The sequence below is a fragment of the Copidosoma floridanum genome, unplaced genomic scaffold (genome assembly GCF_036245765.1).
Source record: "Copidosoma floridanum isolate Cflo_tuat_1 unplaced genomic scaffold, Cflo_Japanese_pri ptg000006l, whole genome shotgun sequence".
NCBI lineage: Eukaryota > Metazoa > Arthropoda > Insecta > Hymenoptera > Encyrtidae > Copidosoma > Copidosoma floridanum.
In genome coordinates, this window is record NW_028321883.1 from 25,521,003 (window position 1) to 25,545,183 (window position 24,181).

Consider the following 24,181-nt stretch of genomic DNA (forward strand, 5'->3'; position numbering starts at 1 on the left):
CACACGCTCTTATATCCCATACATGTGTAAGTGTCTCCGACGGCGAAAAGGACTCTTTGGTGAGTGTATGTATGTACACAATGCGTGGGCTCGCGCCATTCTTTCCCCAATGTGCGTGGGTGTTTCTGCGCTATTCCGTCTTCATGCCTCACCTCCTCCCCCGTCCTCCTTGCAACGCTCGCGTTATCTTTGGGCACATTCGCCATTTGTCGGTTCAACGGCTGCCTTTCTCTTTCCCCCCTAGTAGTTATACTCCGGCCTCTTTGCGTTTGCCTTGTTTATACTTCTCGGCACGGATTTTATTGGGAATACCTGCCCGGTTGGAGGTACGTGTGTGCCGCAGATTGCGACCGATAAGATTATACTTCGATTCTTATCTCCAAGAGAATATATACTAAAAGTATGTGTCTTGGGGGAAAAAAAACACGTACGAGAGTAATGGAGAGAACCGGCGTTGAGTCGTCCTTGGGTTGGTCCGATAAATTGTATGTGACTCGCAAGCCATGGAGCAATTTATTTGTCGAGCTATTTCCATGGTCTGATGGATCAGCTATTTTGACTTGGTAATATTGTGTGCGAGCCATCATTTTTTTTTTTTTTTTTTTTTTTTTTTTTTTTTTTTTTTTTTCGATATAAATGTTACTCTTTGGAGCACTTATGTACAGATGCCCGGATGACAGTGTTTTTCTATTTTCGATAACCTCGCGTGTCTGTCATATTTTTTCACTCCCTTCCTCTCTCCTGACGAATCTGTACGTATAGAGAAAACAGAGCCGAATATCGCGAGTAGGTACACCGGAAGCCACTCTTGTCTGTTGGACCTGTCAAGCGCCCTGTTGGCTGCACCGAACGAACTTTGAAATGCTCTTTCTCGCACGATTTTTCACGATTCAAAGCGAATGTCAAACTTTCGAGAAGATTTTTGTTTAGTAAAAAGTAAACCTTTTTTTTTTCCCCTCCCAATTTTCAACCCATGCAAGCTTGTTACGTGTGTGATTCTGACGCATCGAATACTTTTGAACTTTCAAGCTCTTTCCCGCGGCTCGAAATACTTCCGATGTAAACGAAAATCGGCCCCCGCATCGATCATCCATCTTTGAAAAAAAAAAAAAAAAAAAAAAAGCGAGCGATAAGAGAAAGAGACGTGCCCACCTAAAAACAAAGCAAGTATAAAATACGTAAGGGGAGGGCAAAACCGACGGGGTCTCGCGGAAGGGGACGACAATATGTACCCACTCGAGATTTCGAGCGGCAGATTAAAGGGCACCAGTGCACCGAAGGAGAGGGAGAAAAAAAAGGAGAAAGAAAGAAAAAAGGAGAGGAAGATCGTGAGGAGCCGGAAAAAAGCTCGGATCGCCGTCACGGACCACCACCGGTGCGCTCCCTCGAATTTTCTCCCCTCCCCCCCCTCGAGGACGGAAACCCCCCTCATTGCTCATGAATAATTCCACGCGGGCCGATAACCAATGGAACATCGGGAAAGCCCGCAAGAGGAGGTACGAAAATCAGCGGACTTTCGTCCCGAGGAGCCCAAGTGAAATTTTCTCGGGTCGCTCGGACGAGCATCGAAAAAACCAGGCCCATCGATCACGCATTCCCGAGATCGACCATCATCATCCCCGCGTGTTCGCGTCATTAGAGCCTCGTGTTCCCCAAGAAGCGCGTACGCGATCCGCAGCAATCGACGAGGGCGAACAGTTTAATAGGCCATATCATCTTAACGACGATCCAGATAAGACTCACTCCCGCCGATGATCTGCAAGGAAGAGGAAGTGTAGGGTAGGTATGTGTGTGTGTGTGTATGGGATGAGCGGGGCCACACGGTCATTAATCAAAGGACACGCTGCTGCGCTAATGAACCGACCCTGGGCTCGTTGCCGTTGCAGGAGGGAGACGTGTCGCGAGATGTAAGTGCTCCAAAGCTCGCGATCGTTCGAGTCGCGTAAGGACGGACAGGTGTGTACGCCGACGTTTACATAGTAACAATGAGAGCATACGGACGCAAAGAAAATCGGCCTCGCGTGGGTCCATTTATTCATAGGTAAATGAAGTGGGAAGCGCGTGACGGACAGCAGCCAATCACCATCATCCTGTACACCAATATAAATGTGTATATACGTACGCATATTGAGGAGAGCAGCGTCAAGCCGCGGATTATACCTGTTACCCTCCTCTCGCCGCTTCTGCTGTCGGATGGATTTCGTCGGGGGGAAGGGTTTTACGAAAAATATCAATTAAACATAAAAGCGCGGATTCGTGTCATCCGATAATGGCCGGGGGAGCTCCGGGCCAAAACGCATTATACATACGCAACTAATGTAAATCCAAGAGCGTAACCATTTTGACTTGTGCTCTTTGGCGAATGTGTTAAAAAGTCTCATGGAAAAAGTAATTATTTTTTGTTTTTATGACCACGGAATATTGTCCTTTCCGCGATATCTGCATTATTTTTTACGTTTTCAGTTACTTCTATTTCGTGAACAGCTTCAAATTTGCTTGATTTTTTTTAGATTTGACTTTTAACCCTATATACCAGCTGCGTGAAAAATGTTCTGGCTTTCGAAAATCCACAGCCTCGATAATTACACTATACAGAAACGGAAAGGATCTAACATAAATACGCCGAATCCTTGAAGTTGTACACTATATATCTGAAGCATCGGAGCAGTAGCAGTAACTGCATCTCGACTATACGAATGTTGCGCCACACAAGCAACCGTTTCGAAAACTACCCATCGTAAATACCGTATACGTTATATGCTATACAGTTCGGCCTACATACGATGTTTCTAGTGTGCGTTTACACGCATATATAGGAGGTGGTGTACGTTTCACTTAGCGCCTATTTCCCGGTGTCGATTTCATATTTTACGAGGACACGGGGCCAAAGGCAAGCCATCCTCGAGACCGAGAGTCACTGGCGCTCGGTTCCCTTTGGCCCGCAATAAATAACCTCGGGCGCTCTCGGTCGTAAAAAAAAAACCCCCGCCCGAGATCGCTTATCTCCCGAAAGAGCGAAAAAGCGTCGCGTCGGTCCTGCTGCGACTGCACGAGGGAACAACAACAACAATTAAGTACAAGCTCGCTCGCGTCACCTGACGTGCTTCGTCATCTATACGTACAAGCCCAGCAAATTCCAAATGCCTCCATAACACGTGATCCAGTCGCTCTCGTTACGCAAAATCACACCCCATCACGGTATAATTGTATCACGAGCGATAACCCACCGATCGAGACTCGAAGCAGTGCATTACAATGAATTACTCGTCGCGTCGACCTATTGGGTTTTCATCAGCTCGCGAAATTAAAATCGACCCGATGATCGGTTCAATGACTGCCACGCGCCTCCTGTCTCGCCCCTCGGATTTCGTCAACCGAGAGCGCGCTCGTTCGATCGCGTGTATATATTTGGACGCACGCGGCTCTTCCTTGAATTAAACAGTGTATTTATTCGGCGATTCGTATATCGATTGTCAGCGGTACGCGCGTACAAGCGCTCCGTAAAAGCCCGTCAATTTCGGGGATCGAGGAAAAAAAAAAAAAAGCTATTTTATGCTGATTTACAACGGAGCTACTCATATATAGATGCGTATTTAATCCCGAAAAGAAGGTATTCAAAGTCCAAGTAAAACTAGTGTAAATTACTGGAGTTTCTCCCCTGTGTACTTAACGTCTTCGAGACGAGCTTCGTACAGAGTTAGATCCCGCACCAGAAACAGGGGAAGTCTCTTTTGCAAAACTACCTCCCCCCGAGTCAGCTGGCAATGGAGCACCTTTTCTTACTTTTTTTTTCGGAAAAGCTAGTCTCCCACGCGGAGAGGCATCTCGCTGCAGCAGCTGGCACGGAGTGTACGTATGTATAGGTATAAACACCTATATAGACATACTATCTGTAGAGCAGCAGCAGCATCAGGACGAAAGAGAGAGAGAGAGAGGGAATCGGGCGGGGAAGGGAAGAGATACCAATCTCGCTACGGTATAACGATCGTTTAACGAGGGGGTCCCGAGCCTCTTCGCAGAGCGCACGTAGTGGCGCCAGGCCCGCAGCAGCCGTATACATTTCAGTCGCGACATCGGCTGCGGGCCTCCTTCTCCGCTGCTGCTCCTTTCTCTTCGCATGCGACGACGACGACCAGGAGGAGGAGGAGGATATGCACCACGAAGAAAAACAATCAGCAATAAATTTTCGCGGGGGTCCCGCTCGTGTGCGCTGCTGCTGGCTTCTCGTTCCTCTCTCTCTCTCTCTGCTCTCCTTCAATGTAACTCCTTCCCCACCCCATCTTCTCGGTCCATTGGTTATTTACGCACTGCGTTTCCTGCCTCTCCGTCTTCGTCCTCTGCCATCCCTCTCTACCTCCCCCTCTTAGCCGTGACGCACTTCTGTTCTGCATGAGTTCCGGCACTATCGCTATCAGCTGTTGGAAAGTCACTCCGAGCGAGAATTATTACTCGTAATTCAGGTGCAATCACAGCTCGGGGATCGTTAAGACCGAGCCGTACGGCTCAATACGGAGCGAGCGGCTTGTCGTCGACCCCCTCACTTTTTTTTTTTTTTAAGCATTGGGTGAACAAAAAAAATAATGATACACGTACACCCGGTGCTCCCGTTGGCGAGGCGCTGATTGTCGTTTGGGACACCTGGCACCTGGTCGCGTGTACATATGCAGATCGTTCCCCTCCTTTGAGCCACTCGAGTACCTATATATATATATAGTGTAGGTACCTGCGGTTTCTTTCCAAGTGATGAATATTGATGATCGGAGGGATACTGACAAAGCGTCAAACGGCGCACGGGTGTACACGCAAGTCCATTGTACTGCTTTATGAAGTAGAGTGACGATCTTTGGGCATTTTTGACAGACCACTAATCGCTGGCATTAGAGTATGGTTTACAAGCTCGAGAGACAACGATCTACTCCGGGGTCATCGTTAATAACAAGGCAGTTGTTAACGTCACAGTTTTTGTCTTGGTAATGGTGGATTAGTGTACGTTGTTCGTGTAACTTTACTTTTTTCTGTTGTGGACTTGTTTTTTTGTCAATGTCTTGTTAACGCCAGGGATCAAAGAAAACCTTTTTTTTAGGTAGGTTTTACGTACGATTAGCGCTCATTAATCGGATTTAAACGGGATGAAAATCATTGGTCATATCGGGCTGATCTTTGGGACCAAATAACATTTTTGCAGAGATTTTCGAGAGCGTGGACATAACGAGTCCCCGTGATGAGCGAAATACCTTGTATTGCGCAATGTAACATCACGCACTGGCGTGCAATTACATCGAGGAGTTGTATACACGTATATAGGTTTGTCTCTATATCGTTTTGTTTTAAAAGGAGAGTTGTCTCTCGGATGAATGGGAAAAACTCGGCGCCCTGACGGTTAAATATTAATGAGATGGATCCTCCGCATTTGTCACCGGGACCTGTGTCTCCTTCCTCTCTTTCTCGACGAGCGAAGGCGAATCAGATTTTTCGATCGTACCCGCCATACGTCTTTTTCATTTTGATTCACCGACTTTTTTTTTCTCGAGAATCCCCGACAAGCGTACATCAAAAGCTTTTAAAAGGAAAAACGAATAAATCAATTTGCACCATCGCAGACTATATGTAGGAATAACAAATTTTTGGAGATACACGTATACACGCAAGAAGATCGATTGTTTGATAAACCATGTCTGGCACGCGTTAATTAACGACCGGCTCTCGGGTGTCCCTCTTCAGGAAGTAAATTTAGAGCTGTCCAAGACGAACCATCGTTTTTCCCCTATTCTTCTTTTTTTAAAGTAGACAGCTGTTGGCTCGTCGGTACACTTGAAATTCCTCGATAGCGTCCGCGCAACGTAGTGCCAGGAGTATACGCGAAAACAAAGGCTATGAGATACGACCGTCAGAGCGTAAATACAGTACACGAAAAAAAAAAGGGGAAAAATATCTCGACGCAAATCGACACGCAAACTGTTTGCCCGTACTCGTACGAAACGTATATATACACGACGTTACGCGTCGCGCGCACTCTGCTTCGCCCTCTTTTCAACAATCCTCGCTCAAAGGATCTTCATTCGCGCGAGCCTCCACTTTTCTCACGAACGGAGCAAGTACACATATACACTCGTTTTTCCTTTCCCACTAAATTAGCCGATTGTCCTCCTCCGGTTCGGGTAAACACCGCTAAAAAAAGACTCGGAGAGTGTAAGTCTCGTGCTACGGTTGCTGCCGACGTATCTCCGCACTCGATAGGCTATGATAGAAAAAAAAGCTTGACGTTGCCCAGCGTCGTCTCCACCCTCGATGTATATATATATTATACATCCACGTATTCTAATTGTTCGAGGACAGATGGGCGTTTATGCGTTAGACTTCGTATAGGTGCCTTGTGTACGTATCTCGACTTGACCCACAAAAAAAAGTCAAAGGACTCTACTAAGCTGTTGCTGCGGCGAACACGTGTTTTTCCCCAAAATCCCGAGAACCACTCGAGCCCCGGCATGTGTGCGTTTACGATGACAACGAGCAAAATGTATAGGTACGCGACACCGGATGCGTTCGTCTTTCGACGCGGGGACATATATGTGCGTGGCTGTCTCTTGCACCGTAGACAGATAGCCATCGACCGGCCAAAGGACTAATTGGGCTGATACAAGTACACCACGAGCACCGACTTTTGCTCACACGTGAACGCGATTCGCGCTGCTTGAAAAATGACGCTTCGAGGAAAAAGTTTTACAAGTGAGAGATCAACGCGAGATTAGACTCGATTGAGATTTATATATCATTGCGTGCGCGCACGTTTAATTTCAATCACGCGGGCTATCTGATTACACGAGCGTTAAAAGGGAGCCAATTGCCAGATATGTGTCTTCTACAAGGGATCCTTTCATGGCTTTGGTTATATTATATTCTTTTTTTTTTTTTTAAAGCTAAAAAAACAAAAGAAAAGAAAGCTCCTGAAAAACAAAGGACACCTTTGGCTGAAGCAATAAGCTCGCGCAACACTTTCGTCCTCCTGATTCCCGAAAGAGGATTTTTTTTAGAAAAAAAAAAAGAAAGAAAGATAGATAGACCAGACGAGAGATCGTACGTGTAAACGCGGTGGCAGGCGGTGGAACATTGGGTTGGCGCCTCGGGCCGCAGGAACGGCTCTTTGTAAGCGCACACACACCCCGCAGGGGGCGGAGCGTTGCCCGGCAGACGTCGGCGAAATTCTAGAAGCCCGGGGTAGGCGAGGTCGCGAGCGGGACCGTCTTTCTCTCTCCGGGGCCCCGCGTGGAAAACGATCCCGCAGCGAGATGACGCCGCAGTGGCGCGCGGCGCCCTCCTCTGCTTTCCGTCTGCTCCCCTCTCGTAAAAATCTTTTTTTTTTTTTTTTTTTTTTTTTTCGAAAGGAGCGAGGGAGGGACTCTTGAGTTTCCGATGCGGTTTTCGAGATGATTCCGTTTGATGGCGCGCGCCCCTTTTCCAGGGGCATGTTGTATGTCTGGGGCGTGGGATAAGTGGACGCATCGTGTACAAATTGGGTAGACCCCGCAGGATACGAACCGGTGATCGATGAACATTTCGTTGGTTTGTCACTCAGGTAATGCCTCGACGCGTGCATTTAAATGCGAAATCGTAATTGCACGGGGGCCCAACTTCTGTTCTCGAGGCCCATTCGTATATAAATCCCGGCGAGCGAGCAGGGGGAAAAAAAAAAGGAAGGAGGAGAGATGCAGGGCTCGGGGCCGATGAAATTAAACGAGTGTCGCGCATAAATCACGGGGGGCGATAGGTGCAAGCGCTGCAGCTACCACTGTACACGCGGCAGGCACGGAAGAGACGCGAAATAACGAGAATCGTCCGAGGAGGTGCGATGAGGGCCAAAGAAGAGAGGGAGAAGTTATAACCGAGGGATAATTACGGGGCATAAATCAAGGGGGCGTTTTTTTTTTTTTTTTTTTTTTTGCGGAGGCCACGCGTAAGGTAATGGAGATGCGCTCGATGGGCACGATACACGCTGATGAAAAGTCGATGAGAGAAGGTGCATGACGGGAAATTGCAATTTCTATACGCCGATTCGATCATTTCCACGTTGATGGACCATTTGTCCCGCGAAAGTAATAATGATAATCAGTTGCGCGCGCGTATATATGGAATCAATTAAGGAAATAAAATTCGATCACCACCCACGGCACGAGTATAGGCGCGGTTGGAACGAAAAGATATCGGTCGAAGAGATTGGAGCAACGTTACCCGGGGGATCCGTGTATAGATCATTTCTCGAAAGGGGAAAGGGGACCCGAGCGAGCAACAACAGTAAACACGCCTACTTGTTAGCCGCAGAAGTTTACTCTCGGAGACTACTCTCCTGCGGGACTCCTCTGCGTGTATCCTGAATAGTGTTGCACCCGCTAATGGTCGCAAGGTAACGAACTACCGTACGGGTTATATATGCGTACAATATCGCGGGGGCGGGCTTGATCGGTAATGACTATACTTCTCGCTAGAGGCTACGTCACGTAGGTAGAAAATTTCACGATTTTCGAAATTTCGTTTAGGATTTCCAAGGATTTAATACATATACGTTAAAAAAAAAAAAAAAAAAAAATGTGCGAGAGAGAGAAAAGTTGTTTTATCAAACTGCAGAGAAGTTAACGAGGAATTCGTGGCTTCGGAAGCGCAATATCGAGGTGGGCGGTCTTACACTCCTTAAATCAGCATCCGAGCGCGAGCGGCAGCGCAAGATTTCAGCACCAATGAATCTCTCTCTTTCTCTTTTCTTGTTTGTTTGTGTTTGTTTAGCCGGAATAATTAGAATCCGATACAAATGGGTTATTATTTATCGAAGGGCGCACGCGCGAAGAGGAGTCAAATGCATATTACATACATGCATATATATATATATACATATAGAAGGAGGAGGAGGGAAGTAGCGATTGGCTTTCGCGTTATTAACAGTGGGATGAATGATGCGTGTGAGCGCGAGGAAGGGCTGACGGGGTGGAAAATTTAATGGACGTGGTCGATAGGATCGAGCTGATAAATCTTCGAGTCCTTCTCTCTCTCTCTTTTCGATATGGAAAAGGGAGGTTTTTCGAGTGCGCCCTTCGATATAATTACTCGTTGGAGATGCAGGTCTACCGTATTTCAATTAACTCGAGAAGGAGCTCGTGCAACCATTGGGATTTTTTTACCTTTGTAATGCTTCAATTAATATGTATCTCTCGTTATTTGCATCGCGTTTACTCTCGCTCAGCTGATATGTATAATCAAGCCAATAAAGTAGGTGAGGCCACGTGAGATGATGATAAAAATGAACGACCATAAAGGCGATGATAAAACGGAATGAAAAGTGTACAGCGCGCATCATTGATGCAAACGGAGCAGTCGCGTGGGACTTTTTATAAGTACACCCGAAGCTGCCGAATAAAAGAGCATTGGGAAACAAAGACGACACGAGCGGAATAGGGGCACCTGCGTCCAGTACAATGGGCAAAAGATAATCGCTGCGCGCAAGTGTTACGGTGCCTTCATTTTTAGGACTTTGCACGTTAAATCTTACGGGATAAAAAAAAAAAGTACCTAGTTCATGTGGTCGCCGTTGGTAAAAATTCAGGACTTTTCCATAAAAATACGTGTCCAAAGTGCCAATACCTCCACTACCCACTTGCACACGGCGAATGGGATCTGCATGGATACGACAGCAACATACAGCCAACGAGCTTCATCGAGATATTTTGATCGTAAATCAACCGATTTTACGCGTATACGTGATACACGCTGATACGTGTAGTTTACACCGTACAAACAGGGCTTTTCTTTCCACCGTGACGGGCCATTAAAACTGTAGGTATATCTGCTCAAAGTATCACCCGATCCAATGACAAAGCTTCCGAGAGAACCGCAAAATTCCATCGTCTTTTTCGATAGCCCCGTCCCCATTTCCATACAGTCGAATTAGCATTGTCGACGACGCTCCCAACTACAACCAACCAACCAACCGATCTCGGGGGAGGCTCTCCCTACACCACACGCGTTCGCGCCGTCCAAAGCGCTCGGTTATAATAATGATAATAACAATCCATCGATGAATATGCAACGGGGGCTCCAGGGGGTGCCAAGTGCGCGTGCGTGTGTGTTGGAGAACCTATACTGTACATGGGAAATGTCGAGAGGGGGGGAGGGAGGGGAGGAAAGCTACGGCAGAGAGTAGGCATGCCAATTACTCCCTCGGTAATTAAATCAACACCGCAGCTAATCAACGTTTACCCCCTTCGTTGCCACTGCCAAGTGTGCAGATGTACACATACGGAGAGTTGGTATAGCGGGAGTGGCGCACATTTGGGATAAATAAATCGCGCGCGATCGCGTCTGCCTGTCGCGTGATCTCTCCCTCTCTCTTCGCCGTTGTGTATGTACACGGCAGTGTAGTTGTAGGGTATACGGTCGTGAGGCTGCGTGTGTGGTCCCACGGCGTCCTCCCCCATGCGTATATACTGCGCTTCTCTGATATTCGGGAATTTCGAGAGGCCAAGTGGACTCCGCGTGCCTAGCCTCCAAGGAGAGGCTCATTTTGTTAATTGGAGCTTTACCTCCTTTTTTATTTCAATTTTTTTTTTCTTTTTTTTTTTTTTTTTGGTGTCATTGTTTTATTTTGTTCGTCTTGGAGCTACAGGTAAACTTTGCTCCAAGACATAATTGAAGCTCGGTAGTTTAGTCATACGCAAGATACGCGGTGATAATGAATTCATCGATTAAAAAAGGGTATACCTTTTGCCTTTCACTCGATATATCAAAAGCTTTTTATGTATCACTTGAACGTCACAAATAACATCACCCATTACTGTCGATTAAAAAAAAAAAATAAAAAAAAATAAAAAAAATAGCTGTACAAATCGTGAAATTTACTATGAGAGGTAAACGTTTGAACATTTGTTAATTATCCCCCTCGACTCTTTTGAAATACAAATAGATAAAGAGAGAAAGAGGCTGGCGGGTGTGCACATAATGTAACTATAACTTGTCTTCCCAATAGCCGTGGAGGAAATTGAATGTGCGCGTGTATAGCTACCGCCGTACCCACCGAATATATACCTGTATACACGCGGTGAATGATATACGCGCCGGCAATTAATTACAAAAACAACGGCCCGAGCGAAGCCCATTCCCAAACGACCGACAAGCCGCACATCCGCGGTTGTAGCGTGTGCCACCCGCCGCCGCTCCTCCTCCCCCATCGGCCTTCCACTCGCGCTCCGTGTCACCCCTCCCCCCCAACCTCGCTGTCTCTTTTTCCCCCGTCGAAATAACCCCGAGCAAACGCGAACTGAAATTAAAAATGGAAGCGCGCACTCGTCGCGACTATTTCGTGAAAAACAAACTCTCCCCGACACGAGCTGAAAAAATGGGACGTGTTACGCCGCCGGACGCTCGCGAGTGGAAGAGCACAGGGGGGAGATAAATAAATAAAAAAAAAAGTTTCGCTGTTTGTACGTGGGACGTTATTACTGCTCAAAAGGGTGGAGGAGGGATTGCGAGCATGTTACTTTTTTTTTTTTTTTTTTATTCGTGCGTGGCGATGAAAATTAAAAAAAAAAAAAAGAGTATTCTACTCCTGAATATGAAATTTTTGAAATGGCGTATGGACATTTCGGCACGTCGTGTTAATAACGCCGCGCGTTTTTCATCTCGTGGGTAAAAGTTGCGTGCTTAGGAGGCAGTTGGATGAGACAGTGAAAAGCGTCGGAATGTAAACCCAACATAGCTGGGTGATTTATTATTGAAAAAAAAAGTATGCACCTTTCGACACGAATAACGCGCTATTGTCACAAGATATTCCCTTTTCAGTGGAGAATCTAAATTGAAAAAATTTATGAGGTTAAGGCGAAGCTTCGTTACAAAGTGGATGATTGCTTACGTGGTTTGAAGTACTGGCGGGACATTTTTAAGGTTAAATCTAAATTAATAAAGAAATAGTAATAAATTTTTTGTTTAATTCAAATCAACTTGGAGTTTGGGCATTAGATCGGCTCGAGCTGAATCACGTGGTATGACGCAAGAAAAAAGTTAAGCTCTGCATGAATAATATAATTCGATCACTTGATTTGAATTGATTTTTATAAAATTCTTAGCCGTATAATATATTATAAATTTAAGAATAATTTCTCATATCCTAACGTGATGAAAATATAATTAAAAGGAGCGATTTAAAATATGCGCAAGATGTAATTCTTTAACCCATATCTCTGTATACCAAGAATACATTATTTGCTAATGGAGTACCTATGTCATCCCGTTATTGAATGATTTTCAACTTAATAGTAGAAATGTTTGCGTATTTGCGAGTATTTAGCAATTTTTTTGAGTACAAACCCAACACTGTACTTTGATGCACAAAAATGTTTTGAATCTATAAGTGTATTTATTAATATATACAAGATTTCGTCCTTTCTCACTTATACGGAACTACATTTTTCAAAAAAGAACAATTAAATGAAAAACAAGAATTAATAGATGACTGGTGAATACGTAAATAATAACAGTAACCGCAATTCGACAAGAAATGGCAAGCCGCAATTCAATATAAATTAGAAATCGAAGCTTATCGCTCAGCCGCAACTCGACACTGATTAAACGCTTACTTTTACTCGAGCCGCAACTCGACATCAGCCGGCCAAGATGCATATCCACGAATCTGCTCTGCACATGTTGTTTTGTAGTGCAATACTTATGTAAACTAGTTGGTAATAAAATATTTTTTTTTAGCTTCCAGAAGAAAGTACTCATATTAGAAGTATTTTGTTCTAATTTTTAAAAAAATTTTATGGTTCATTTTACAAAAACCAGAGTAATTTAAAGGCAATAAAAAAGATTAAAAAAAAGGAATTTTTAATTTTTCGAATGTTTTTTAGATTCCGATACCAAAGTCTGCAGTCGTGGGCAACAATTGCAATGTCTTTACATTTGCGGAACGAGAATGCGGTGCTACAGATTCGATGATGCTGCTACATACCAATGTATTTGTGTATAATTCAAAAAATATAAGTGATAATTCAAAAAATTCTATTTCCTAAAATTTTCTAAATGCTAAATTCCTGAATCAACCACACTATACTGTATGGAGTTAACCATGCTTCTTTTATAAAGTTATTCTACTTACCTACAACGCAAAAATATTAAAAGAGAGCACGTATTTCTCTATGATTGGCTAAAGTAGCTCATTAGACAAGGACATGAAAGGACTGGCTAGTAGCGTCCCCTTTCGTTCTGCATAATATATCGCAGCCACCTAAAGGCTGATGAACCCCTTCGCACGCTCTATTCTAATATCGCTATGACTTATAACCGATATATTTTTTGTAAGTTGGCAATGTTAGAAATTTCATATCGGTTTTACCCATTATACAAAAAAAATGGAAATAACTGCTTGAACAAGCAATTTTTTCCTCTGCATAATTTAATTTTAAAGAATTTTTTTTGCACAGTTCAACTCAGTGCTATAAATAAATATTAATTATCGAAGCAGCTGTTAAAACAGTGGCGTTATTAAATGATATTTTAAGTTAAATTAAAAATGATATAAATTTGGTAAATAAAGAATTTACGTAGTTTATTTAACTGTGTAATAATAGATGTATTTTATGCAGTAATGAAAAACGAGTAATGTATTTGATCTTTGATATCAACTTGTGTGCGTATATAAAAGATCGTGACAATTTCAGTTGGTCAGCAATTAAGGTTTTGAAGAGCATATCAAGTGTTTACAGAACAAAATTGCAGTAATACCTAAAACATGAAGGTTCTCCTTGTCTTCGTTATGATTGCGATTGTTATTTGTACCGCTTTGCCACGTAAGTTAAAAATTGTGATCATTACAAACATATAGATAAATTTAAAAAATTAAAAGTATTTGTATTGAGGTAGTTCATCGGAATAGTTATTTTTTTGTACAAGCGTTAAAAATTAAGATACAAGTTGTTAATACTGTCAAACATAATTTTTCGAGATATTGAATTTTCAACTCCCATGTTTGAACACAGAATCGTATGAGCAAGTAACTTGAGAATACATATTTATTTAACAATAACAGCAAAAAATGTTCTTACGATTCTTTCAAAAACAACTAGCCATTTTGATATCTTTATTTGTAAATTAATGATTAACTGACACTTTCAATAGGTTGAGACCTACTGAGGTCACTGATAAATAATTTATAACGTTGTTGAAAATTTTTTTATAAATTATTTTGTATGCTATTTACATCAAAATGTGTCTTAAATTTTTAGAGCTTTATTATATGGATTATAGATATTCAAAAATTTTGAATTTAAATATAATAACATTTTTCCAGTGATTATTCGAACTTATTCGTTAACAATTTTTTTTAGCTTTTGGCAAATTGAACTGCAATAAGGTGGAAGTTGATAATTGTAAATCAATATGCAAAGAGAAAGAACACTCAATTTGTACCAAAAATCCGATACGTGAATACTCGTGTTATTGTTCAGATGAAAACAGTTCTTTTTTTTGGGAAAGTATTGATAGCTAAAAACATGTAAGATAGAAATTCGTAAACTTATTATTTAAATAAAACATATTTTTTAATAATATACCATCACCACTACTCAAGAAAGTTGTATACCTTGGCGTGGATGTAAAGAATCATAGACAGAAAAAAATAAAAAAATTTCTCAGATTTTTTTTACTAATACCAGCGGATACAAACCTTTTTTATTTTTCTTCCTCGACCCGTAATACTAGTTACTCTTACCTCATTCGTAAGTTAAAAATTTATTTTTAACCTATACATATAGCCAATTTACAAAACGTGTTTGTTGTATCGTATTTTTTAAAACTTACGGCGCTGATATCTACCTCGAGTAAATAGGGCTGATACAAACAATATTGCATACATATAGAGAATATGGAAAGTTCGTAATCAATTAATAGTTAATTATTGGAAACAATTAAAAATTAAGTATCATAGACGTTACCTTAATCCTGGCGAGGCGAGGTTCCTCCGCGGCAAGTTTGGCCAATCCTTGGTAGTCACCCTGCGCTGCCTTCACCAACCACTCGCGTGACTTTGCATCTAGCTGCTAAAATTGGACATTCAAATACGAATTTTTAAGCAAATTCGTTCCAATGATGAAATGATAACTTGTAGATTGATTAACAAGAAAAAATTTTTAACTATTTCAACAAAACCACATTCTTTTACAATAGGCAAATACACAATGGAAAAAAGATTTGAAATTAAAAAAAAAGAAAAAGAAAAGAACTTAACATTCTTTAAATTTAACTTACCGACGCAACGGAAGCTCTGTCGTAGTCCTCACTTCCCTGAAAAACACAGAAAATGCAACTTTATACCACAGCTATGAAACATTTTTCTTCATTAAATTAAAAATATTGTCTACACGGAGGATTTTAATTCTTTAAATAGATATAGAGTAAAGACAAATTTAAATGCTAATTTATTTGATATCAGATAAAGATCAATACGTCTTTTTACCCTCTCTCTACATAAATTATTCGCACTTAAGCGGTAACATACATGCCCTATCATCAGTTGTCCAAACATCTCTCAAGGCTTTTTGTTAGAACATCACATTATCACTTTTCCCTTGTATGAACAACATAATGAATATTTTTCTCCACACAATTCCTTTTGCTACATAACTTTCAATCTTTTTTTTAGTAGACTGTTAGACATTCAATTTCCTGAGTCTACAATTATAGTTAGTATTTATTACTCAAGCAGAGATCTTAAAATGGTGATGAATTCAAGTTGAGATTCGTAACACTTGAGAAATTAAAAAAAAAAAAAAAAAAAAAAAAAGTTTTTTGAATGAACGACTCGAAAGAAAGAAAAAAAAGAAAATCAATCATAAATTCATCACAAGTAAAAAACGAAACCAAGAGAAAGTACCGCTCGCGCGCCTCGGGAGAGAAGAAATTATCTGATCCTCACGTGACGCTAAACGACTACTCATCCCCTGTTAAACTGTTTGTATTCCCACTCGTCACGACTTTAACCATCACTTCGGCTCAGCTTCACAAAAAATAATAACAAAAATACTGTATACACGTTATACTTTCAGCCTCGTAAACTACCTATCCTCTTTGTATACACTTACTCACTGCAAAGAGAACGAACGAGCGTCAGATTCCCCACCTTCTTATCCTCGCGCCGAGCCCCATTGTAATCATCGTCGTCATTTATTATTATCCTTCGCTCCCCGATATCGCCCATTCACAATCAAAGGCGTCCAATCGAGCGATCGGATCCCGATAATACTGCTCTCTCGCTTGGTCAATATTTACCCACACTTGGGTCCGACTCCGATTCATCGTCCCAGCCAACCTATACTCTCCAGGACTCGAGTACAATGCACAACTGTGAAATGGCCTTTGATTGACAACCCCCTGAAACAAGGGGGAAAGGACCCCCTGGCGTGGTCAGGTGCTGTGCGTCGACGCTTTTTCTCTCTCCCTTCCGCCGTGTGTACCCATACACGTAAGTCCAACGTGTGTATACCCACTTAAGGATCAGGATTGATTGTTCGTGCATTACCAGATGTGAAAATGTACATCGTATACACGTAACGCATAAGAGCTCTTTTCGTAAGTGCAACAACTGACGTGGCGCCTGGACCGATAAACGATAAAATTAATGTTTTACGTGCACTTTAGATCTCAGGATAAATATCAAGTAAGAGTAGGTACAAGGAATACAGAGGACTTTTCCTCAAACCGTGATTTATGTTGACGAATGTCATTTATTATTTATGTAGCCAAACGCGCGATATTCACTAGAAGGGGCAAAAGGAAGCAGAATAATGAAAATGCATGAATTTAGATATGCGCGACGATCAACGAGACGGTAGCCATACGTACGTCTAATTGTGGTTTCCTGTCGGCCGTGTAGGACTAGAGAAAAAGGCACGATTAGACGCGAGTGCAGCAGCGATACGTCAATTGACGCCGTCGCGCAGTGACAAACTAGAATGAAAAAAAAAAGGCACGTCGATCCGTGAATCAGCTGCCGTTGGGAGGAAAGATAGCGCGCTTCGCCCCGAAGGTATATATACAATAATTAATCACCGGGAGGCTCGTATTTCAACGAGCGAAATCTCAAACACTCGACAAGCCGAGCGGTTTGCTCATCTCGGCGTGAACAAATCCAAAGTGTCGACGAGGGCAATGTGCAGCTGACAAATCATCACCGATAAAACACACAAACCTTGCACACGTAGGCATCCTTCTCTCATAAATTAATTACCTATATATTATGTACCTCCGCCTCGTGTCACTCCTCTCTGCAGTGTCGCGGATGGTGAAACGCACGCGCCGCCAGGCTCGATCGCAACACGTGGGGCTTCTGCGACATAATATTGAGTGTAGGAAGTGCGCCCATCGCCGATGAAGAGATACCACGACGTTTGGCAGTACGGCAGCAGCACGTGATCGATCAAACTGACGGCGCCTGCACGGCGGCACGTCATTTCTTACTATACCCACCTCGCGAGAGGTGGCTTTAATTGCGACGCCGGTGCATTAATTAACTCCCTCTACCCCGACTGACTCTAATTTTAAAATATTAATTATCGGGCGAATAAAGACTTTCGCGCGTCCCCAGTGACTCTGTCTCCCTTTTTTTTTTCTTTTCTTGGGGGCTGTGCATTATATACTCGGTGCTTTTTGCGCCCTGCGATTAATCTTCCCGTTCTGCTGCGTAAGGATGCGGTCGGCCGGACGTGGAGGCACCCCGAGATTAATGAAAAAGCCGATTGGTTATTGGGACCGAGAATTAAATGGCTCGTCTTTGATTGGGCGAGCGTATAATGACAATCAACAGTGATGTAAGTAATATACAGAAGTCCAAGGTGCGTTGATGGATTGGTCGAGTGATCTTGTGACGCGAATATTCAATGCGATCCCACGGAATGACGAAAAAAGCGCCCGATGCTCTCTTTCGGTAAAAAACGAGGAGAAGAAGCTGATATTCACTCTCGTCTCCGAGCTCCCTTCTTCCACTTGACAGAGACACTTTTGCGGAAAGTATATATAGGATGCCATTACAATTACTCTCCCTATTTCTCTCCTGAGCTTATCAGACAACCGCGCCATTACGTTCGCCCGGTTCCGCTGACTTGCTCTTTCGTTCTCGTGCGTCCTCTCTTTTTTCCTGCCCACTACCGTCCGAGAGTATAAACAATACACAACGGCTTTGGAAAACGCGCGCAACAAGCTATTTTTCTCCCTCCCTCCCAATGGCTTGTTTTCTTGTACCTCCATGCCCCGGTCCTCGTTTCAACATTACCCCCTTCCGATTGTTTGCCCATCGAGAATATAGGTGTGCTCCGTGAAAAATCACGCACCGCCGAAAATTCGAGAGCGAAAAATTTCTCCCCCGACATCTGGAGAGCGAAGAGCGCATTGTTTTTTCCCATCCAACGCAAACTACACACTCCGCGGTATCCAGAACGAAGAAAAAAAAAAAAAAAAAAAAAAAAAAGCAACAATCAATTATACCGCAGTCGAAAATGTAGCCCTTAAAAAAAAAAAAAAAAACACGAGAGAAGAGCGCGCACGTGACCTTAATCCGCATCGCCGTAACGCGGAGGGACGGAAATCAATTCATGAGAGCCGCAACAAGAAAAGCACAAAGAGTCGAGCACTCGTCGCTAGTTATGCGGCACAGACAAGAAGAGCCCGGCCAGAGGGTGCAGGGCAAAAGGCTCGCCGCCGGATGTACAAGCTCTATAACCATCGGACGGGGTATACAGAGAGCTTCATACACGAAGGTTCCGAAAGAGAGAGAGAGAGAGGGTGGGTGGGGGGAGAAAACATGCCCGCGGCTCGGAATTAGCTTTATTACGACCTAGGGGGCCCTCGGCCAAAGGACGACGTCCCTGTATGTTCGTGTATACATACCCCGAGAGTCCGGTCGGGGCAACATTTTCACGGCTGTATATATACGTATGTAACCCGAATGAAGGACACTTGGCCGAGTCCCGGGGATATTATGGTGTTGGCGCGACATTAACCGAAACCAAAAACTATACAGGGAGGAGGATTAACGCGTCTTATATGCCCGGGGGTAAAACAGGGCTAGCTGCTTACGAGATGAAAAGAGGACCGATGTGACATTACGAGCGTGAATATTTGTACCATGTAAGCATCATTGTAGAGACCTTTTTTTTTTTTTTTTTTTTTTTTCAAGTGTCAGGGTCGATGAAAGGCAAATATATATGCCAGAAAGTTAGGAGGAAAAGTAAAGGGCGGGGAGTAGAGATCGATTATGCGGCGATTCTGTGGTTAACGCACAGGCCTGATTTATTTCCCCTAATGGGGCGTTCGCGCATTCATTTCGGGTCCACGTGCGCCTTTGGCTTTCGCATATATATATGTAGGCTAGAGACAGAGAGATTCGGCGCATTGCTGGCGCTGACAGGAAAACTCCCGGCGGGTGATTCAGCGTTCAGTTCTGCGGGGGCTACGCCTACTCCTAACCATCACTAATAGCCGCGATGCCTAACCAATTCCATCCTCCCCCCCTCCCCCTCCGCAGCAACATGCGCTGATGATGCGAATCGACGCTCCACGTTATATACCATCACCCCCATCTCGCGGGTAATTAGGAACCAGGGGGTGGTGCACCGGAGGGTCTAACTGCAGTAAAACACTCCGTGTGCCAGCAAGACTTTTGCCCTGTGCTCATTAGCCTGGCTCGCGGTTAATTTGCTACTTTCGATGTTACGTACAGGTAGATTTTTCGGGTGTGTACGAGACACTCGACGCTTTACGACTAACACACGTTGATGTGGGAATCGAAGAGGTGGTATACGTGTAAAAAGTACCCGCGATGACGTTACGAGAGGACTTGCGACTAAATAAAAATCAGACCCACCCGATGATTAACGAGCCGCAAGCTCGTTGTACTTTGCTCAACTCACACTCGCGTGCCATCAGTGGTCGGCGTAGGCAGGAATATTTTGGCGACATCGCAGTATAGCAGTATAGGTCACGTACAACGCCCAGAAACAATTTGGCGTGTGTATTATTATCAGCCAGCACGTTCTGGTCGGCGTGTAGGTACACACGCGCTGGTATATCGCGATCGTTTGCGCCACGGCTAATAAATTCACCCACCCACCCACACGACTAAACGTAACCATATAGTTGATTCTCGATCTTTTGTTCCAACCGAGCTTTTGTCGTCGGTGCTTTTCCACCTGTGTGCAACTATAACAAAAGACAAAAAGTGTCCCAAAGGACGAATAAACGATTCATTTACTACAGTTGGGCTCGCGCTCGTAACGACATTGACGGTTGTTGTACACCATCGGGCGATCGTGCCGAGTCACGCGTGAGAACAAATCGACGCAACACGTACATGTACATAATATGATCGTGGCGCGGGGACGATGACTATGGGGATCAGGGGGGCGCGTAGGTGTTTGAGGAGTCCTGTCCTCGCGCTCTTTCACTCGCAACTCTTATTAATGAACGGGGCAGTGACGAAGTAGGAAAAAAGAAAAAAAAAAAAAAAGGCAGCTCGGATTGTTTCATCTCGAAGGTGTTTGAAGAAAACGCTGTGCGATTTGTCGACGAGTCGTACGAAGAGCGAAAAACAAAAAAAATCACGCAAAGTGCGTTGTCAACCCCCTCGTTCGTATCTTTCCGATACTCGTCTGTAAACACGCGCTCACAGTGAGATGAGCTGTACACGGTGCGATCAGCAGTAGCCGAGCCACCGGAATCTCACGGGAGCTTACGCGCGTATATAAGGTGGGATAAAGGCGTGAGCGCGTATATAGCCAACTCCCCCTGCTATTCTCCTCATCCCCCGTGTGCGGAATCCTGATATCCTCGCTCGCTTGCATTATACCACCGATGCTATATTACGGGTACAGTGGCTATACCACCACCAATGTGTGTGTATGTGCTCCTCATGCAGCTCCGCCGGGCTAATTCCGCGGTGTAATCTGCAGGTACCATCTCAATGGATTAGCATATAGATAGCGAAGCCACTGAGAGATGAGGCTCTGCTCTCGGTGCGTGTGTGTGTGCATACACACCCGAGCGAGGAGGGGCTTCCGCGCGAAGCCAATGTACGTACAGGCGTGTTTGTATTGGTGGATCGCAGGGCCAAGATCACAGGAAACGCGTATACGTATGTATATATATATTGTCTATCTGGAAATTCGGTACACGCGCGCGGCCGCGAGGCCCGCTAAATTGAAATCCCGAGTCTACTGCGTTGCACGCCGAAACATAATTATAACGTGTGCCGCGAGTGGAAAACTTTTAGCTCTCTCGGGGTGTACATGAAATCAGTGTTCGCACTCCGTTGCTCGACTCTTTGCGTCCAACATCTCAATCCGTGTAAAAAACGTATACGTAGGGAGCCTTGTTATTCTCATAAGACAACACACGACCATAAATATGGTGTACGTAGGCAATCTCCGTCAATGGCCCATATATATATACCCTGACGACAAACCTCTTTCGTAATGCCAAAAGAGAGTTTCCATTCATTTTGTTACCAATAAGGTATACCATAATACCTATATACACATACAAAGTTGGGATGATCCAACGCTTACAACTGTATGTATATTGTGTACGGTATACAAACCGATGCCTGCATCAGGACGAGAGTGGCAGTTTCACCTCAGTCTCGGATGAGAGAAAAGAGAGGAGGAGGAGGAGGTAGAGGAGAATGCGACCAGTCATCGCGGGTTATTTAATTTTTCGCGGCGCGAGCAGCGCACACCTCGTACGTATATATGTATACACAGTGTGTGTACGAGGGCAGCCTCCCGTCGCGCGTGTTTGCTCGGGCCTGCTGTGAGTACAAATTACTCCTCGCGACCGAATATCGCTCGGGTGGCGTTGCAACTCGCCTCTTTCTTTTGATTACAATAATAATAACCATCATCATCGTCGTGTATATACGGTAACCCAAAAACCGTACACTAACTGCCACGGCAGCGGCGACAAACAAAACAAAAGTCGAGATCCGGCTGTTTTTTTTCTCTCCCAATTCTCTCGGGCCATCGTATTATTTTATACTGGTAAGTATAAGTCATTGCAATGTCAATCAAATTATTGCTCAGTGCAGTCAATGGTCGATAAAATGATGAAAATTGGGTATCTCGTGAATGTACCGTATGATATTCATAACGAGTAAGATGAGAGAGGCGCCTATCTCGCGGTGCACCGTATCCTTTTGTTGTTCGAAAAGTCATCCCGCGCAAGTATATACATAGAGATGGGAGTCAGCAGCCGAGGCCTCGAGAGAGAAGACAACGAGCACATCAGAATCGGCACAACGTATAGGGTGCTACGTGGTCCAGAAGGGAATAAGAGAGACGAGGGAGGGGGAGCGCCGGCCTCCCGCGGACTTATGAATACAAATAGCCGCTCACTGCCGCGGCGACTCAGATCGTCAGATAAGCCGTCCTCCTCCTCCTCCACCTCTTTTCTTATACTGCATGAAGAAGCTGCAACTGCAGGTAAGATGAGCGAAGAGACGCGGAGAAGTTGGCTCGACGGGAAAGATCATCGCCGATCCCGATCGGGAATAATCGAGTTCACGGGGACGTTGCATACACGTATACGATCGAGGGGGAAAAACTCTCGAAAATTACATTTATAAGAGACCGCGCGATTTATACCCCCTCCCCCTCCCGAATATGTTAATCACCATTCGCGAACCCTATATATACATCTGCGTACAAGCACGCGCGCAGTGATTGAAATTATTCTCCAAGCCTATATGCTGCGGCGGAGCAACAAACCGTACATCGGGAGAGAAATTTCTCTCCCTCTTTGGCGAGGGCCTCCTTTTTCGACGAGATGTATATATTATTGGGATTTATTGAGTATGCTGTTTTTCAATGGTGTACATTGGGTACGTGTGCATGTCTGAGCGCGAAACGTGCGAGCGCTCTTTCCCTTGTCTTTGGGCATTAATTCAGCCGTGCAATGCGATAAAATTAAAGAAAAAAAAAAAAAAAAAAAATCAGCGACTGTCTTTTGTGTTTTTCCTTTTTCTCATCGAATCGGCCCCCCTTCGTAGTGCAAACTAAGCTTGTAAAAATACAATCGCCGTCGTCACGCATTACGTGTGAATTATACAGTCTTTATACGAAACGTATTGTCTCGTAATATGCCTATACCAACAGAAAGAACAATGAGAATGTAACAAATCACGTATAGCAAAGAGAGCGAAATGGTGTATATATATATAGGAGAGACCGGTGTACATATAGGTAACACCCATGCCGGGTCTCAACGAAAAATACCATTACCGTCCAGGAGGAGCAATCGTACATTGCCCACGTACACGGAGCCGGCGACGATAACAATCGAATCGTCCAATGACAAATTAGGAGTAATTCGATTTAAAAGAGGTAGGCGAGGGTGCGGAGAGAGGAATGCGTCGCTCAATCCGGGGACTTTATCGCTCCGCTCGATCGCTCCCGCGGTGAGCAGCACACCGTGTCCACGCCCTATACTGCCTGCAGGCTTTGCATTTCACGATCGCAGAGAGAGACACTATCGATCCTCATCTGTGGCTAATGTCGTGTAAGAGCGTCCACCCCCACCCCCTTTCTTCGGCTATTCGCTCCTCTCTCCTTCTTTTTTTTTGTTTCTCCTCTTTGGTTTCCTTCTCGTATATATATATAATATAAAGTCGAGCACGCGTGCTGCTTTCTCTTTCCGGAGAGCGAGCTATAACACGCCAGATCGCATCTTCGACCAATGCAATCTTGTCTTATTAATCTCCCTTTTTCAGCAAACCGAGCGTCTTTTTTGCGCCATTTGGTATCTCTATTGTCGTACCGATCTTCTCCTTTTGAACTCGCAATTGAGGTTTCGGTAATTGAATTGGACGGCCGATCGATTTGTCCCGTGGTTTTTTAATTTCGATACATATATGTACCTACCGGTTCGTACCGGTATGACCGACAGGTGACGAGAGCTATTTTAAGGCAAGACGGCCGGATGTCTATTGCGAGGACTACAATATAATCGGTTCTCGCCGCGGGAGATCACCGCCGAACGGCCGATTTATTCGGGACATCACTCCTGTTAACTAAACGAAAGGATGTCAAAACACACCTCCGTGTTACTGTTATATTTCATTCATACCAAGGCCTTGACGTTGCCGTTATTGCGCGACTGTACGCGT

At 44.2% G+C, this 24,181-nt stretch overlaps 1 protein-coding gene across 1 annotated transcript in view; it reads right to left on the minus strand.

The window, feature by feature from the left end:
- LOC111643886 (uncharacterized) overlaps positions 1 to 24,181 on the minus strand; it is a 146,061-nt gene that overhangs the window by 33,538 nt on the left and 88,342 nt on the right. Inside the window, exons 6-7 of the mRNA XM_089598831.1 lie at positions 15,280 to 15,315; positions 14,967 to 15,071 (exon numbers count right to left, since the gene is read on the minus strand). Of these exons, the coding sequence (XP_089454957.1) occupies positions 14,967 to 15,071; positions 15,280 to 15,315 (141 nt within the window). The remainder of the gene's footprint in view (positions 1 to 14,966; positions 15,072 to 15,279; positions 15,316 to 24,181) is intronic.